Genomic DNA, 18551 nt, shown 5'->3' with positions numbered 1-18551 from the left:
ATCTTGAAGGGACAGACACTAGATTAATCATCAGCTGCAATGTTTTACTTCACATTGAAAAGCCTAATAATGTGTTAAAATGTATTTCATTTCTAGGTTTATTTTTCCTCAGGGAAAGTAAATTCAGTCATCTTGAAATGTTAGCTCTTTTAAAACTGAATCGAAGCATAAAATAAAATGGGCGAAAAACTGCATTGCTGAATTATTGATTCAACATTTTAAAAAGTCTCACTTTTCACAGATTCAAGTTACAATAATGTTAAATTCAAGCAAAATAAAATGCATTTTACATGACAGTAATGATTTATTCTTAGATGGAATGTCTGGAAGTAATAAAGTTACTAAGTGGTGTATTTTATTTTCCCTTATAAATAAAATATTTATAAAGGACATAACTTTCAAGAGTGTAAACATTGTGTTTCTCATCAACTTTGTTGTTGGTGGCCATTTAGTTAACAACATGTAACTGAGGAGTTGTGCTCCAGGAGCTTCTAATTTTCCATTTGTCAAAATGGTTTTGCTTTATCTTAATACGCTATCAGTAAATCAGCTATTTTAGAAAATTCTAGTAACAATCTTGACAGTCACAGCAGTATTCTCCATAAGAACAGGATGGACAGATCTCTATGTCTTGCTGCTTCTCCAAAAGCATGGGCCCTGTGACTGTGTTCACTTGCTGTTGTTCCTGCCTGGAAACATTTCTCTGGGTATTCAGGTTCCCATTTGAAAGTAACATTACCTCCATAACAAAGACACAAGAAGAGCCAAGTGAATGAGTGACTATATTTAGGAAATCCAATAAACCCTTACAGGACAAAATTAAAATTCTGGGGTCATAATTTTTTGTGTGAACGTGCAGGTTACTGTTAACCATTTAGTTGTAGGAACTGTTGCCCTGTCAAATTACCTATAATAATCTCTCTTCTAAATAATATATGTTAGCTCATAAATTCAATAAATTAAGTATTAATATCCTTTTTCAGCGAGATCTTCCTTTCATAGATTTCTGATTTGTTTTATTTAACTATAAATATTGTTATTGCTTTAGTGGAAAAGATTCTTAGAAGAAAGGGAAACTAGAAATTTTCCTAAAAGAATGCCATCTTTTTTCCTAAAGTGGGATTGATTAATAAGGAGAATAGTAAGAATTCTAAATTACAAAATAATTCTTAGAGGAAAAGCATATGGAATCTTGATATCAAGTTCTCTCCCCTTACCCTTTATCTATAATCATGCTTAACATTTTACTTTCAGCTCTTCTGAATTACAGAGTTTATATCCTCGAGGATTGACATGATTCAGGTTTCCACCAGGAAAAAAAATGCATTTTGTTTACACAAACTGACTAACATGCTTCCATATAAATTAATAATACTGAAATTCATGGAAAAAATTAAAATATATTGGCTCGTTGCAGATGGCCACAAAAAAATTAATATCTTATGTTCAGTATCTAAATCACTAAATATCATGATTTAGGCTAAGCCATTTTATTTCCTATTCTGAAACACAAAATAATCTCAACATTATTAAACGACAAAAAAACCAGATATCTCAATATATAGATATCTATTGTCAAGTACTTCATTCACCAAAAATTTTACATATTGAAAACTCTTCTCATTGTGGTACAGTCAGAATTAAAGGAGAGAATCCTTAACAAATATAAAATGGGAGGCAGATTCTTCATTCCAAAATGTTCTGATGTTGTCAGGTAAGTTCTAGAAGTCTTGTTCTTTAAGGTATAACTGTTTATACACAAATGGATCCTGTTCTGTACTATTCTTCAGAATTGTTTCACTGTTGGGGGCTACAAGGAAATAGAAGTTTGTCTCAGCTCAGACAGCATGTGAAATTTGTTTAGGCAGTATGCAGCAGAATGATCAATAAATTAAAGACAGGTATGTGTAGAGAGCTTTGGCTGTCATTCCTCCTACCTACCACTGGACTTAGAAAACCTTGAACTGGATCCTTGGAGAAAACCTGAGCCAGATGTTTTTCCATAATTAGCTTTAATTCATTGCTGCTTCTATAACTCTAACCCTAGTCAAAAGCTGACTTTCAGGGAATATATTCTACTGGGAACTTGCTGGAATGCTCAAACCAGGTTCATAACAACATTAGACCCCAAAGACCAAGCTAGTCTAGACTCACTCTACTCCAGGGAAGTCTAAGAGATCTGACAAGTAGGAATGCTCTAAAGTGACCTTAAAATATCCCTTCTGGCAACTATTCAGTTGTAATTTTTTAAAAAAGAAATGATGCTGCCCATATATGTAGTTCAATTTGCTATACTCTTAATAAGTAGAAGATATTCTCAATTGGGATTGCAAAGAGTACAGAAAGATGAAGAAATAATATTCACTGTGAATACAAAGTATTTTAAATAAATATTTTAATTCTATTGTTGGCATTTACAAGTAGAAAGCATACAGTATGTTACAAATATCAAAATGTGAAATATATGAACGTTACATAAGTAACAAATGTAAAAAAGTATTTTCTTACCTTCCCTGAAAGTAAGAAAACTATTCAGCATAGGAAAATATCAGTATCAAAAACACAGCTTAGGTGTAAAAAAAAGTTTTTACACAGTATTAAAAAATGATCTACAAAATGACAGAAAGTAAGAACTGTTGCAATTTGACTTTATATAAATTATAAAAACTGGGTACTTGGGGTAAATGTTGAGTGGATGAAAAATCAGTCCAATCACAGGGTTTGCTTAGATCAATTTGTTAGAATGGCAAGAACCATAGAATTTTCTTTTTCAATAAATAACTTTTCAAAGTGTCTCTTAGAAGTGATGTTGAGAGCATCATTCCACAGTAGGAGGGGGACAGTGTTTTGGAGACAGCATGCAGTGATTTTGTTCCTCATGGAAGCCTGAGGAAGGTCAGGAGGCCACAAACATTTGCAAAACGATTCAGAAGTTTTAAACTAAATTTTGTAAGAAAGCATTAAAGTGCTGAACAAAAATGATGTAATTTTAGTACCCACTGTCATATAACACTTAAGCTAATTACTTGGCCATTTCTGAGCAACATCAAATATGGAATCTAAAATTCTGAAAAGTGTTAATGCTTAGTCTTTTGTTCGAGAATAGGAAGGCTTTTTTCTACACTTTACAAGGGTCGGTTAAACCTCGAGGATCTTGCAATGTAAAACATAATTATAATAATACAATGGAAACAATACATAGAACCCCACTGTGAAAGCACATGTTCCTTTCTGCAATAGTAACAGTATTAATTTCATAAATCACAACCCAAACACTGGTAAAGAAGCAACACTTTCCAAATGCTGCATGCCACATAACTAGTTACAAAGTACAATGCATGCAGGAAAACAAATTCACCAAGCATGTTTAAATTAAAGAGTTGTTTTGAGTCTGTTTCAGCAGCATTGAGGTTATTATTTCTTAACATTTCTTTCAACCACCAGTCCATACTGGCCTGTTTTGTTAAATGCACCCAACCACGTCTGCAACTTTACAGTGTTTCGGGTGCTTGTTGTTTTGTTTTAATTTTTGTAGAGCCAGTACGCACCCTTCACACATACTGTTCTGCTTCCCCATCTTTGGGGACTGGCTTAGTCGCCCCACTTTTACTGTCTTCATTTGCTGCTGCTTTTTCTGGGAGAGACGCCAGATCTTTAAAAACATCCACGTAATGGCCAAAGCCAGGACCCCAGTTCAAAAGGTTGTCCCAGTTGAAATTCCCTGCCTGCTGCCCCAGCTTCAAGGGCAGCGTGGGGTCCGCAGCCCCTGGAGCTGTCGCCTGGGTGCTCACGGGACAGCCCTCGGCCCTGCGGCCATGGTACCTTCGAGGCTTCAGTCTGGCTCCGTAATTATCTTCATCATCTGCATCCGATTCATTGACTTGAGATAATTTGGGCATCCTGGAAGTGTACACCACTGGCTTTTCCCTGTCGTATTCCATCTCTGAGCAAGTGAAAGACTCGTGCGAGTCGCTGTCTGAAGAGGACTCCGGCGCGGGGATGCCGTCGGCGGGGTTCCTGGTCCTGGACAGGGGCCTGCGACAGTCCTCCTCCGAGGAAGACCTTCCGTGGTCCGCGCTGCAGATGCTCGGGTTCCTCGGCCGAGGAGTGTTGAGCCTCTCCACCTCTTCAATGGAGAGCCCCACGGGAGGGGACGACTCCAGGGGAATCTGCCCGATGGGCTGCTTCAGGCGACTCCCGGGCCTGGAACCGTGGGGCGCCACGGCCTGGGGGCTCTTGCTCCTCCGCCCCAGCCTCGTGGCATAGTTGAAGATGCCGGGTTGGCAGGTGTCGCCGTGCATCTCCAGGGTGCTCCCCTCCCTCATCGGAAGGTGCAGCTCCCTCGCTGGGCTGTTCCTGTAGAAAGTGGAGGACTTAGAGAAGGGGCCCGGGCTGTGCCGAGACAGAGGGTTGGGCGTCGGGCAGGCCGAGTGGCTGAGGGAGCCGGTCCGCAAGCCCGGGCCGTAGGAAGCCTGGTAGGTCAGACTGCTGGCCCCCAAGGGCATGGGGGACTGGCGGGCAAAGCCCAGGGGGCTGTGTCGCTGGATGGAGAACTTGGGCGTGTGGCTGCGGAACTGCTTGTAGTGCTGGATGATGTCGGCGTCCGAAGGGGCGATGCTGCTGGCGTTGTCAATGTCATAGTGTTCGATCTCCTGCTCCGGGGACGCCAGAGGGGCGCTGGGGATGGTTTCCGAGCTGTGGGGGATGTCAGTCTCATCGTAGATAAGGTAGGGGTTTTCCCTCTCGATGATGTCCGGCTTCGGGTTGCCCTCGGGCTGCTTCCTGACGGTCATGTCATCCCCATAGGGGGGAATATTGTCTGGATCATCGAAAGCGACGTTCTCGCTGCCCTTTTTCTTCTTCTCCTTCGGTTTCTTCTCATCCTTGGGATTTTTGGCCTTCCTTCCCCTGCACTGATTGCACAGAATCAGGCTCAGGACCAGGAGAGCCAGGACCGTGGCGCAGCTGCCCACGATGGCAGGCACGGCCCACAGGGGCAGCGAGATCTCCTCGGGGCTCTGGCTGGGAACACAGACGTGCCCGCCAGGACTTCCAGCTTTGCACACCTTCCCCTGAGGACAGAGGATGCCGAGACAGGCCACCACCGTCTCACAGGTCCTCCCTGTATGCGACTCCAGGCAGCTACAGGTGAAGCCGGAGTGCAGGCCTGGCTCGCAGCTGCCCCCGTTCTGGCAAGGGTGGGAGGCACAGTCGCCAGGGGGCACGCACTTGTAGGCATACCACTGATTGATGCACAGTAAGTCGCCCCAGCAGGGGTTGCTGGCGCAGATGTTGGGGCCCCGACAGCCAATCTTTACAGAGGGATCCGTTTTGGAGATGGAAGCCAAGCTGTGCTTCCCACTGAATGGGAGACTTTCTCCCCCATACAGCACTGATGCAATGCAGCCATTGAAACCTGCAGGGGGAAAGTAGCAGGACGACTTTAAAAACAAAACAAAACACCAAAGGCTTCAACACTGCAACACAGGGATCTGGTCACATAGCTTCACAGGCACCTCATGAAAGTTTAGAAACGACAGCCCTCAAGTTACCCTCCCATTCAAAGGCTGGAAATCTGTGCATCTTCTGACATAACTCAGCAAGATGTGTAAAATTTCCGTGACAACAAACAGGGAGCGGATGGCTTGGATCGCGCATATTCTAAAGACTAGGAATGATTCAGGCAGGCTGGATTTTCTTTGTCTCTTTCTTTCATCTATTTAATTATTTACTTGTTCTATTTTTATAGTCCATATACCAAAAATTACATACATAGAAATCAATTCTATTTTTGTAGACATATAAATAACAACCAAAAAAAGGCCAAAAGCTTCAACTACAAGGTCATGTATTAGCCAATGGATATAATATTCCTCCCGAGGAGGCAAACAGAGGCTTCTGGGGACCAGAAGAAAAATCTTACCTATATTACAATTGTTTGTGGGCATCTGAAGTGTGAACAGAGAGTGTAACTGTAGCATCAATAATTCATGAGATGAAAATAGAAATGGCAGGGATTAGAAAAAAATTATCTAAAATGGCTCCTTAAGAATAATAGTGGTAAAAAATAAAGTTAAATACTTCATTAGATTTGGGTGCACTCTGGCTGTTAACATTCCTGTGTAACAAAACAGGCATTCCACCCAAGTGCCAATTCCTTACCTGATACCCTGTTTTTCCACAGGTTTTAGTGACATCTCCCATTTTTCTTCCTACACTTCTGGAATTCTTTCTATTACTCTGTCTCCTTTTTTAACTCTTTCTCCTCTAAACAAATGTAGAGTTACTCAAGGCCAGGCCCTGGGCTTTCTTTTCACTCTCCATCCTCATGTTGGTGATCACACCCATGCTCAACACTGCAAATCCCTCAGTGTATATTTTCAGCATAATTCTATGTCTGAGTGCCAGCCACCTATCCAAAGGCCTTTCTCAAAGATACCTCAAACTGAAAATTTTTCAAAACAGACTGTTGATGTTTTCCAGAGATATGTTTCTTTTTGCATTCTTCTACAGCTTCCTCTCCTGGTGACACTAATCTTCTTTGAGTTGAAAGCCAGAAATCTCCCTGAGTTTTACCCAAATCATCAACAGTTTGGTCAGTTTTAGTTCCTAAAATACTATTTCTTGTCTATCCACTTATCTCTCCTCCTTGTTATCACATTAGTTGAACCTCAAACAATAGATACCTTACCCAGATTACTGCAGTTCCTTCCCAGATGATTCCTGCAAATTCACTTGCTTCCTCCTGCAATTACTTTTTATATTGTAGCCTGCAAGATCTTTGCTACTATGCATATCTAATCTTGATGGCTGGTGCTTAATTTGTTTAATAACTTCCCACTGTTGTACAAGTAAGAAAAACTACACCATGGTTTAAAATTCCCAGCTTTTTTCTCCAACTTCACCTTTTGCCTGTGACATCGGCCACCAATATGTTATGTTCTCCCACCTTGACTTAATCTGCTTTTTAAAATTCCCTTTAATATAAATTAATCTTTCTTACTTTTTCCTCCTCTCCCTCATCATTGAGATCTAAATGCACATGTAAATTTCTCAGGTAGTTTTCCCTTTCTTCTTTTTCTTTCAAAATCTCTTAAAAGTCTACCTTCTTTCTTCACATCACTTATGACAAATTCAAATAATCTGTCTGTGGAAGGGATTGGTTGATGTTTGCATCCTGTTTCAAGTATGCCACAGGGGTGAGTGGCTGTGAATGAATACAGGAGTGGATGGTTAAAGTAATGGTTGGTAGACAAAGCAAGGTACTATCTGAGCAGTGGGGCTGAATTATGATCTTAGTAAGACAGATAGATGCAAATGGCTGATAATTTATTATAAAAATTTAAAGGTAGTTATGATAGTCTTAGAATATTCATAACTGAGTATCAGAAATCCAATTATTGCAGTAAAATAAATTATACTCTAATAAAATTGTACAAGGGATTTATGCTACATAGATCTTATTGCTTACATCACAAAAATCACCTACTTTCTGGGCAACAATTTTTCTTTTCTTTATGACACTTCTCAACAAAGCATTTACCTGTTTGAGTATCTCTATGAGCTTGATTGGGTGGAATTCCACCAAGAGACATGGTAAGCACATCAAGGCCACCAAAATCCTGAGTAGGGTGGGTGATATCTCTGTTATATATTCTGTCAATGGACAATACTGTGGAAGTTCCATTTTTCCCTATTAGGAAAGTGTGCCAGTGGCCATCTGCAACATACACTTCAGGAATATTTCTCTCCACTTTCCCGGCAATTCCTGCATCTGATGTAAAATGTACTTTGCCATTTTTGACCTGTAAAAGATATTAAAAATAATGTGCAATCAAAGTACATGTTTAAGTAAGAATATTTAATGGAATTAAACCACAAATATCCATCAATCAAAAGCATTTGGAACAGCTGAGGAGTCTGGTGATATTACACTATACTTGTACATATTGTCTATATGGTTTTAGGTAATATGCAGTTTTATGCTTACTGGTTTTGATGATTTTCAAAGATATTCATAAGATATTTATGCTTAGTTACTTCACATGCATAGAATTATTTGCCAGAACATAATTAAGATAATGACAGAATGACAGCTTTTTGTAATTATATCCCAATGGCACTGGCAAATGTGTTATATGGGTCAGTTTAGTAAAAGACCCAGTGATAAAAAATGTTATACCACTTCATAATGAAAACTGAATGCTCCCCTATAAAACAAGCATAGTTGTAAAACTAAAGATAAAAATAAACATTTTTGCCTCTCATCTATTACACACTAAAAGTTTAAGACAAAATGATGCCTATTATTTTTTTATATCATTTTGACATGGAAAATGAGGATGAAGAAAGAAGGAATTCTTAATGATGAGGTGTCTGGGACAGTCTTTGCTTTGCCTGTCTTTTCCATTTATCTAAGGAATATTTGGTTTCCTTCACTTCACTCAGTAGAACATTGGGTAACAAGATGCTCCTACTCCAGTTTCCAGCCACCAAGTTTCCAGTATTATGCGTAGACTACTTTAGAAATGAAATAATTTATGAGGTAAGATGTATATTTGGTTCAAGGAGCATAATCCCACAGCAACTGCCAGATAAAGCTGGTGTTTTGGCAAAAGGAAGAAGTGGCACTATGCCTCGAATGATGGGCATGAAAAGATGGATCAGTTTATTTTGTCACTCAGATCAAATGCTATTTCTACAAGCAACAAACACATCTGGTAGAACTAAAAATCAATTCATTTGTACTTTGTGGAAAATATGCCTAACATATTTACATACATTAGTCATATAGTGATACTTTATTAAAGCAATTTTTCCAGATCACAATGTATTTCAAAATCAGATAGGAAAAAAAAGGGAAAATTCTAGTTAAATGACAGTAACATTTGATCAAATGGGTGACAACTGATGACATAAAATAAAAATAGCAATGCCTTTTTTTTTTTGGTACTGGGGATTGAACTCAGGTCCTTGCGCTTGCGAGGCAGGTGGCGGAACCACTGAGCTAAATCCCCAACCCAGCAATGCCTTTTTAGTTATAGTCAGAGCCCTTTTTGAAAGCATGGAAAGAGCCTTCTCTCGCCTCTGGGTTTCTCTCTTAATCATATCATGTCATCTTTTGATTCAATTAGTTTTTGATGAGAGAACACTTGGTATACACCAAAGAATCAGAGGGAAATGAGTGAGAATACAAGTTCCCATTATAATATTCTGAAAGTTTTCTCTTTTCCTAATAACACTCCATCTAACACACATCTTTCCTAACTTCCAAAACATCCTGTATGTTTGTTTTATTTGCTTGGTTATTTATTCACATAGTATATTGTTATTTATTTTCAATTCTATAGCACTCTGAATCCCTATTCCAATTCTATACCTTCACTCACACAAACAAAGCAAAACAATAGAACTGATTTGGAGTAGAAACAAACCTCAACATCTGATTATTATTAAATAATTCCACATATGGAACCACATGATATGCCATGAGTGGAGGTTTGCAAAACGCTGTAAGTATAGTGTCACATAATTACCCACAGATACACTTCTTTCTAGCTTTCTCTCTGAAACATTCTCTTCTTAATCTACCAGGCAGAACCTATGTAGAAAACATATTCTGCTCACTCCTCACACTGTTACCTCTTGATGGCTTCTCTTAACCTTTAACCAGACAGAATCCCATTTATCCAATGCTCTTTCTCAATTTCGCTGTGTATGTATGTGTATGTGTGTGTGTGTTTGTGTGCCTGTGTGAAAGATACACTCAGAATAGGGAAAAATATAAGAAAGAAAAAGAAATATTCAATAGATAAACTCCCCACCCAGAAAAAAGGAAGGAAGCAAGACCCAGGTGCCTTGGTAACTATCTGATAAGCTAACTGATGAGTGACAAGTAACTATCCATCTTAACTAGTTGTCTAGCTTTTATAAGTACATTATATTCCTGTCATCCCAATAATTTTCCTGCTGAGAACTACTTTCTTTAACTCCAATTCAACATACTGGCTGTTATTTTCTTCATCTATTCACTTTACCTTCCCAGTCCCTTAATCTCTAAGAAGCTGCTTTTCAAAAATTAGTCATTTTTTTTATTGTACTGGGGATTGAAGCATTAGTCATTGTTATTAACAAACAGTTACTTTGCCTTCAGGAAAAAATTTCTTTGTTAAGTGTTTACTACCAATGTAACAAAATCTTGAGAAGTCACAAGCTGCAGTCCAATAATTCATGGTGACAAAAATAGATCCGTGACATTCAGCTCTCCTTAAGGAGGAAAAAATTCCGTTTGACTTCTTCAACCACATTGAATTTTGACTGAAGTCTTTGGCATAAAGAGATAACATACAGAGATATTTCATATGTCATTTGAATGGCATGGGGACTTGGAAGCAGTTTAACAGATAATCCACAGTCCTCAATGTCAAAGCCTCTCAAAACACACAAAAATGTTTCTTGTAGATAATGAAATTCTATTTCTTTCTTCACTTCTTTACTTTCTTTGCTTTTAATGTACTTTTCAATGAATATAATAAATACAAAATTATAGTGTTATACTCCCTTTATTCCAATCCTACCAAATAACATATTCATATAAATGTTTATAATAATTCTCAGGGAGAAACATTTTCTATTTCAAAGATATATTATCTTTTGTTTTCCTTTGTTTAAAAGTAGGAGGGAAGCAATATAAATTTTTATAAGACAAAATATATTCCAAACAATTATTTCCTTGTTGGCCTACCTGGCAACTCTACTCTAAACCAAGACAAAAGTGTACTGAAACCAACCCATTTGCATCTTTGTTACTCTGGCTAATGCTTGAGGAATAGTTAAGATAGATGGCACTGGAGTAGTGCCCAGCACTGGTCAGAACTCTAATGGCTTGTAAAGAAAAGGACAGAAATTATGGAAGAAGTGCTTTAAACCATGACACAGCAGGCAGTCTAATCAAACGAAGTCACCATTAGTTTTTCTCTTACCTTCACAGTGGTATAATTGCTGCTTTCTTGGATATGGACTAAAATGCCATTCTCACTTCTTGTCCTGAATTTTACTTCCAGTCTGTTCACACCAAAAGGCTCCAACATAGTACCTCGTATGCTCTGTCTTAACAAATATTCCCGCTTCTCATTCTGACTCATGTGGTAGTCTAGGCGTCCTTTGCCTTCTAATGACAAGGCAGTGTCAGGTGTAAGAGCTGAAAGTAAATGAGGAAAAGGAAAAATAAGAGCATCCACTAGGAACTTCTCAGATCATTTTCTAGAGTTACAAAATATTCTTTTTTAAAAAGGACAAGGAAAATATTAAGATTTCGGAATTAATATCCCCTGGTCCTACTCTGGCAAAAAATTTTCCATTTTTGAATTAATATATGAATTAATTTCAAATGCTTAAATCTGTTTTAGAACCATTAAATGTAAAACGTTTTATGACAGCCATTAATCATTTGGGAAATATTCACAAAAATATTTGCCACATGACCTAAATCATGAATATTTAAAGACATAACCACCTGTTGATAATAAGCACTTCAGAAGTGTGATTGTAATTAATTTCACTGTATTTACAAAAATTTTAAAAATCACTATATTGTCATAGTTAGAATTACTTTGATAATTAGTTTTTGGTATCCTTAGTTTTTGTTGTTTAAAAATTTGAACAAAAAATTTACACACAAATGTTTGTATTTGCAACTAAATATAGTGTCCATAGTCATCTAGTTTGATTTATCATTCTGTATAATCAGTTATGAATGATTATTATTTATGATCACCTCTAAAATGTTCACAGCTCAGAAATAAAGAATTCTAAGGTACAGTAAACAACATAGCTACAGAAGGGAAATGAAGAAAATGAGAAAAAATTTTAACACTGAATAATATACATTTAAAAGGTAAATTTCATATAATATGATTTATATTTTAATTTAAAAATATGTCTCAGACATTTCTAAAGCCATGACTAACATCATATTCTAGATTAATTGGTTTCCTAATTGCTACTCATTACTTTAAATAAATATCATGTAGTAATATACATTTTCTATGTTTTTATTATATACAAAATAATTAAATATGGTCATACATTCTGCTAAGAAGATCTTTTAGGTTGTATTATACTAGATTTTATCCTACGTTTTTATTCATTCTCATAATAGAATCAAATTGCCCCTTAAAAAGTAATCAGATACCTGAAGTTAAATTAAGTCATAATCATTTATTTGAAAATAAAGCAATTGTAAAAGAAGTCCCATTAGAGGTAGTTTGTGAAATACATGGGTTGAAATTAGCACCATTTTCTAATGATAGTTTGAATATCATTAAAGTCTTACAATAAAAGTGGGCCTTAGAAGACATCTAACTAATGAAAGGATTTATAAAGTAAAACTCAAAACCAATTCCAGTTCATTGCAAATTAAAATGAAAGTATCATCTTTATTTTAATATATTATATTCCTTTGCATGATGTTTTTAGCTCATTGCTCATTCCATGATTTAATGTATATACGTTTCTATCAAATGCAAAAAGTTAACCAGAGAAATATCCCCTAACAGTAGGTGATATGAAACCACAGCCTGAATATAGCCCCAGTTGTTGCACAATTATTTTCAATATTTAGAATGAAGTCATAATTTTAAAAATTCAATTATATATTTAAGTACATATATTTACACTTTCATCATTATTATAACTTCCAGTGGAAAGTGAAACAGTTTACATACATTTTTCACAATATTTCCCAGTGAGTCCCTCTTTGCAGTGACATTGCTGCCATGACCAGAAATCTGCGCATGTGCCACCATGTTGGCAGGGGTTGCGAGTACAAGCGCCTTCCAGTCTAGGACATCTACAATAAAGTCACAAAAAGGGACATAAAGCACAAACATGATAGAAGAAGGTTTTCTAAAAACAGACATAAGCTTTTATTAACCTGTTTAATTTCAGGCACTCAATTTTCTGAAGCTCAAGTTACAAATACATTTGGAGCAACTAATGAAACTAGAAGTTGTATAAAATATCATCAGCTTCATACTAAAACAGAAAACAAAATAAAAATAACACCTTAACACAAATGTCAGAAAGGGGTGACAATTGCTTTCTTAAATTAATTATGATTCAAGCAATACACTTGGTCAAATAAGCCCTTTGTTTAATATAACACAGAAGCCATATATTTATTTCATTACACAGACTCCTGCAATTAAGGTTTATCGAATGCCTACTATTATGCCAAGCACTGTTTTAAGCATAGAGGTAAAGTGATGAAAGAAAAATTCATGCATTCATGGAGTATTATATTTTCCTGTGTGAGAAACAGACAATAAAGAAAAAGCTGCATATGCAGCATGTTAGAAAGAACAAGTTCTGTGGGAAAATTAAAAGAGAAAGTATATAAGGGCTTTGAGAGGTTTTTCATCTCCAGATTAGACAATGAATGAGGGATTCATCTTTATGGAGACCTTAACAAAGTTGGGGTGTAAAGTATGGTCATGAAAACCCCTGGGCAGAGAAAACGTCAATGAGGAAGCCCAGGGAACAAGGGCAGACCTCCGTGCTTAAGGAGGGGCTGCCATGCTTGTAGCAGAGTGAAGAAGAAGAGCACGTAGATGTGGTGTGGAGGTCCTGAGAGAGGCCAGATCAGGAAACCCTTGTTACTCAGGGTAAGGACTTTGACTCTGCTCTAAGCAGATGGGAAGCTATTGCAACATTTCAAGCAGAGAAATGACAAGAACTGACTTGTGTTCCAAAAATGTCATTTTGGCTGCTGCTGGACTGAATGTGAAATATGACAGAAAGAGAAGAGTCAGAGATCAGCATAAGGTTTTTGGTTCGGCAGCTTCTCATCTAAAAGATGTTTACAATATATTTTTTTAAAAAGTTAAACTAAAAATTAAACTAAAGTTAAAAGAAAATATATTGTGTGAATGTGGAGAATGACATAAAAGAAAGCATATTAAAGTATTAACAATAGTTAGCAATCATGAATCTATATTTTATGTACTCCTCAATCATTAATAATAATGAAATTATGGTACTTTGAAACATAACAATATATGGAAAAATGATGGCAAATTGACCAATTACATTAAAATACTGATTTATAAGTATTAGAAAGTAACACTCCTTTGTGTTTGTAATTTTATTGCTAGAGATCTCACTCCAAAAAATGTCAACAAAGATTTTTGTGAAAATATGTTCATCATAATATCATTAGTATTTTAATAAAATTAGGAAGAACTACAGCATACAACAGTTACAATACAATGATACTAGGCAGTCATGAGCATGACAATAATCAAAGGATATTTGTTTCTGGGTGGTTAGATTATAGGTTTCTAAAAATATTTTTTCTGAATGTTCCCATTTTTACAATGAAAAAGAATAATTTTTAAAATAAAGATAAAATCTGTAATTGTCATAATGCCTAAGTCATTGCATGAAAACTAATAAATTAGAAAAACAGACTTACAGTTCATAGTTAATCTAGGTATTACCTTGTATAGCTATATCAGGATTTTTCTAATACATAAGTCTATAAGTAAAACAATTTCAAATAGTTACATATATATGTACATGATAATTAATATTTACTTATTGTGTCAGGCCTCTTTCTGTATAATGATTTGTCTACTTAATTTATTTAATCTTCCTTGTAGCTCTGCATAAGATAAAAGAAAAGCATGTATGCATACATATATTTTTCTTTGACTCAAGAAAATAAAAAATGTTCTAAATATGTATCATATTTCTTGCCAAATGAAATTTCTCATCTATAAATAAAAACTTAAAATATAAAGTATTTGGTACTCTTAGGGATTTTGGTAAAATACATCTTTTGATGATCAATTAACATATACAGTGCTTTGAATTTTTCTTTAAAATTGTGAGAAATAAAATCTCCATACTGATCTAGGATGCCTTGTGATGCCAAAGCCTGGCTGGGTTCCAAAGGCCTGCCGTTGACTGCAAACTCCATCACACAGCCAACAAAGTCATGGCTTTCCACGTGTCCTCTCCTCTGAAGGATTGGTTCTAGTGATCTGATACCTCCAACTGTGACTCTGTTTGGCTGAACGTCAAGAGTCCTAAAGGAAAAAGGAAAAAGAAGAACTTGAGTGCCAACACCTTTGTTGTTTTAGAAAGTGAATATAGGGCTAGAGAATGCAGCTCAGAGGTAAGCACTTGCCTATTCTGCACAAAGCTATAGGTTTGATCATTCGAACAAAAAGAACAAAAAAGGAATATTTCTTGGATTTATTACTGTGCTCTGCCAAATTTTAGTGGAAAACATTGCAGGTGGACAATGTCTTCTAAACAGATATACACAGCATTCCTTGGTTTTCTAGGTATTAAAATATGAAACTTATTGTTAAGGTTTTTTAATCTAGCTGTCCCCCCAAAGCCTCAGGCACTCATAGGTGGGGCTTTTGGGACGTGTTTGGATCATAGGGGTGTGATATTCACCAGTGGCTTAGCCCACTGATTAAGTTTGTAGCTAAATGTGATGTTGAGAGGGAAAGCCTGGTAGGAGAAAATGGGTCACTGGGGGTGTGGCCTGGATCAGTCTATGTCCCTCCTTTCTCTTTTGATCTCTCTCTCTCATTCCTATCTGCTTGCCATGAGCTATTCCTTCTCTGCAATGCCCTTCTGCCATGCTTCCCTGCCTTAGAGCCACCCTACTATGGACTGAAACCTCTACAAAATGTGATTCAAAATAAATCTTTCTGCCTTTAATTTGTGGGTGTCAGCTATTGTGTGTGAGCAACAAGAAAACAAACAAGACACTTATGAAAATTATATCTTCAGTTAGCCAAATTTGATGTATATAACAATTTTGAGTCAGTGAAAAGGAAGATATTGTCACAGAAAAGTCAAAATGCACAGAAGTAGTAAGAACTCTGATATTTAGGTAAATTGCCTTGCTTTTTGTCTTCAGATATAAGGTATGGCAGCATGTTGATTAATAAAACAGATGATGTGTTGGTATTTTTCTGTTTGTTAATTTCCTATTAAAATTGTTTATGTATTTGATAGGATAATACTGTTTTGAGTTTCAAGTGCCATTAAAATATGTTAATTTTCACACAAACTTTTAGAAAATGTATTTAAAAGAGTTTTGATCCTGATCTTACACTTCCTTTGGGATTCAGGACACATGCAAGTAGTCAATGAATATTTCAAAAAATATTGCTACATTGAACTTCATTTTTTTTAGTTTGATCCTCATCTCTATGATTTATGCCTTTTTAACACAATGTTTTGTACACCAATTAGTAACAATAGTACTTTTATAGTATAAAAATCCTTTCAGGAAAGTAAATATAATTTTATGTAATATTTATAATAATATAACTATTTAAAAATGTATGTTGTGGTGGTTAATATCTAGATATCACCCAGGAGCCTCATGCATGCATAGTGGGGTCTTTTGCAACATGATTAGATTATGAGGTTGATACCTGCTAGGAAGTGGGTCTTGTCAACACAGGCAGGTCCAAGGCCTGTGGGGCATGGTGTGGAAGGGTTTATCTTCCTCTCCAGTTCCTCCCTTCACTCTCTCTGCTTCCTGCTCTCCATGCCCCTTGGTCCTGTCTTTTTGAGTTAGAGCCAGCCGGCAAGGCAAGGACCAAAATTTCTACAAAGTGTGAGCCAAAATAAACCTCTCCTTCTTTAAGTTACAGGTGTCTGGCATTTTGTTCCAGAGATGAGAAAAGTGACTAAAACATATGTGCTTTTAAAATTTCAATTAATAATACAGAGAAAATTAATAAATGTACTTACCAGTCATCAGAAACTGCTACATTACTGACGGTGCAATAGCCTGGTTCTTGGTTCTCAGAGCAGGTGTCCACAGTCAAGGAAGCTGCCTGTACAGAAAGAGAAGGGAAAGGTAGCCTTGCCAGCCGGTGCTATGCTGGACATGTTTCTAGGAGGATGCGATTTTAAAATCACAGTAACATTCTGATTTAATGTATTTTAATACATAACAAGTCATATAACTTACCACAAAATCAAATTATGGACACATATTTTTTTGATATGTCTAAGGCTGAAACTGTGATTATCTTTATATATAAGAGGTGAGAGGGGACTTTGAAAAATTTCTGGCTCTCAAATTTCATAGATGAGAGACTAAAAATGTTACTAATCATTCTTAGAATATCATATGGTAGTTCTGGAGCACCTTCCAGGGATTACAAAGTTAAGAAACATGTTTGTACTACTATTCAGTTTGTTCTACTATTAATATTTCTTATTAAATGAAAATGCCTTCAAATTTTCATCTTCAACAGTCTTAATCTCATAATAATTGAGTCATATTTGTAAAACTTATGAAAGTACAGTAAAAATATTATTATAGCAAGCCATGAAAATGTTAATACTTGCATTGAATTTAATCTGAGATAAACTAAAAACTTGAGTAAGTGTCCTCATTTATGTTAAGCATTATCATGTTTAAGTAAAATAGTACTGCCTATTGATGTATAATCAGGATGCATTCTAATATATTGTGCACAGTAGATACTTCCCAATAATATTGAAATCACAAGTGGTAGTTATTTTTGGATCTTAAGTAATGCCATTTGATCAACAAACAAAACCACTGATTTATGGCTAAAAGGTCTAAGAATATGGAAGAGAATTCTTATTGAACAATAACCATTGAGCATGGATACAGTGGCTTCTATCAAACAAGGCCTAGGAGACAAAAGGACAGTGAGAGGGGAGGAAGTTAGGCTTAAGACCAATGTTGTGTATCTTTATTATTCTGGACTCTGCAGTGCTGTTTTCTGTGACTCTCTTGGTCCCTAAACTCAGTTCAATTCACAAATAATGCAACTTTACATACTGTAGATAGTGAAAGTATAAGGATAATATTCAGAGTGTGGTGTTTAGACAATGGTCAGGAAATTACAGGAAGAGGCATTACCCAGATTACAAAAGTGAAGATGGATAAGGATTTCTCCCAGTACAGAAAATAAAGAGTCCTGTCTAAATTTATTGAAATGCCACAAAACAAGGCCACTCCAACTTCGCTGTACTTATACAAGATAAAGACAAATACTATGCAAGGATTTATTCATTGGAATGTTTATCATTTGAGGTTAATTTTATAAGAGCACAGCAAATGAAGAAAGTATGCCACAGGGAGGTTTAAACAAGTTGATTAACAGCCTACCTTATTCACATACAAAGAGGTTAGATATCAAGTTTTGTGTCCTATAAATCAGGACAATATCACTATAGGTGGAAATGATTCATTTCCTTAATATCCCATTTCTATCAATATTGCTTGTGAATTTTAGGGATTTACTCATAGTATGTTTACATCTGTAAGTGTTATGTATCACACCTTAGAAATAATCGAGTTGATTTATAGTAATTGTGCTAGAAATATCAAATATCAAATATTATTATTTTTATTTGTTTATTAATTTTGGGCTAAGTCTCAAAGCCAGGGCCTGGACTCTGCTAAACAAGAGCTTAACTACTGACTTACATATTGAACCTCTTGCTAACTTAAATTTATATATTTGTATCCATTA

At 36.2% G+C, this 18551-nt stretch overlaps 1 protein-coding gene across 1 annotated transcript in view; it reads right to left on the bottom strand.

Annotated features, from left to right (window-relative positions):
- Positions 1-764: 764 nt before the first annotated feature.
- The window catches only part of Fat4 (FAT atypical cadherin 4), a 192264-nt gene continuing 174477 nt past the window's right edge, over positions 765-18551 (bottom strand). Inside the window, 6 exon segments of the mRNA XM_004854950.3 lie at positions 765-5416; positions 7544-7805; positions 10983-11200; positions 12726-12850; positions 14910-15089; positions 16786-16871. Coding sequence (XP_004855007.2) covers positions 3552-5416; positions 7544-7805; positions 10983-11200; positions 12726-12850; positions 14910-15089; positions 16786-16871 — 2736 coding nt within the window. The 3' untranslated portion in view covers positions 765-3551.

This window comes from Heterocephalus glaber, unplaced genomic scaffold (genome assembly GCF_053883595.1).
Source record: "Heterocephalus glaber isolate CG9 unplaced genomic scaffold, H.glaber_assembly_v1.0 deba00001586, whole genome shotgun sequence".
NCBI classification, from domain to species: Eukaryota; Metazoa; Chordata; class Mammalia; order Rodentia; family Bathyergidae; genus Heterocephalus; species Heterocephalus glaber.
This window is presented reverse-complemented; position numbering and strand designations above follow the sequence as displayed.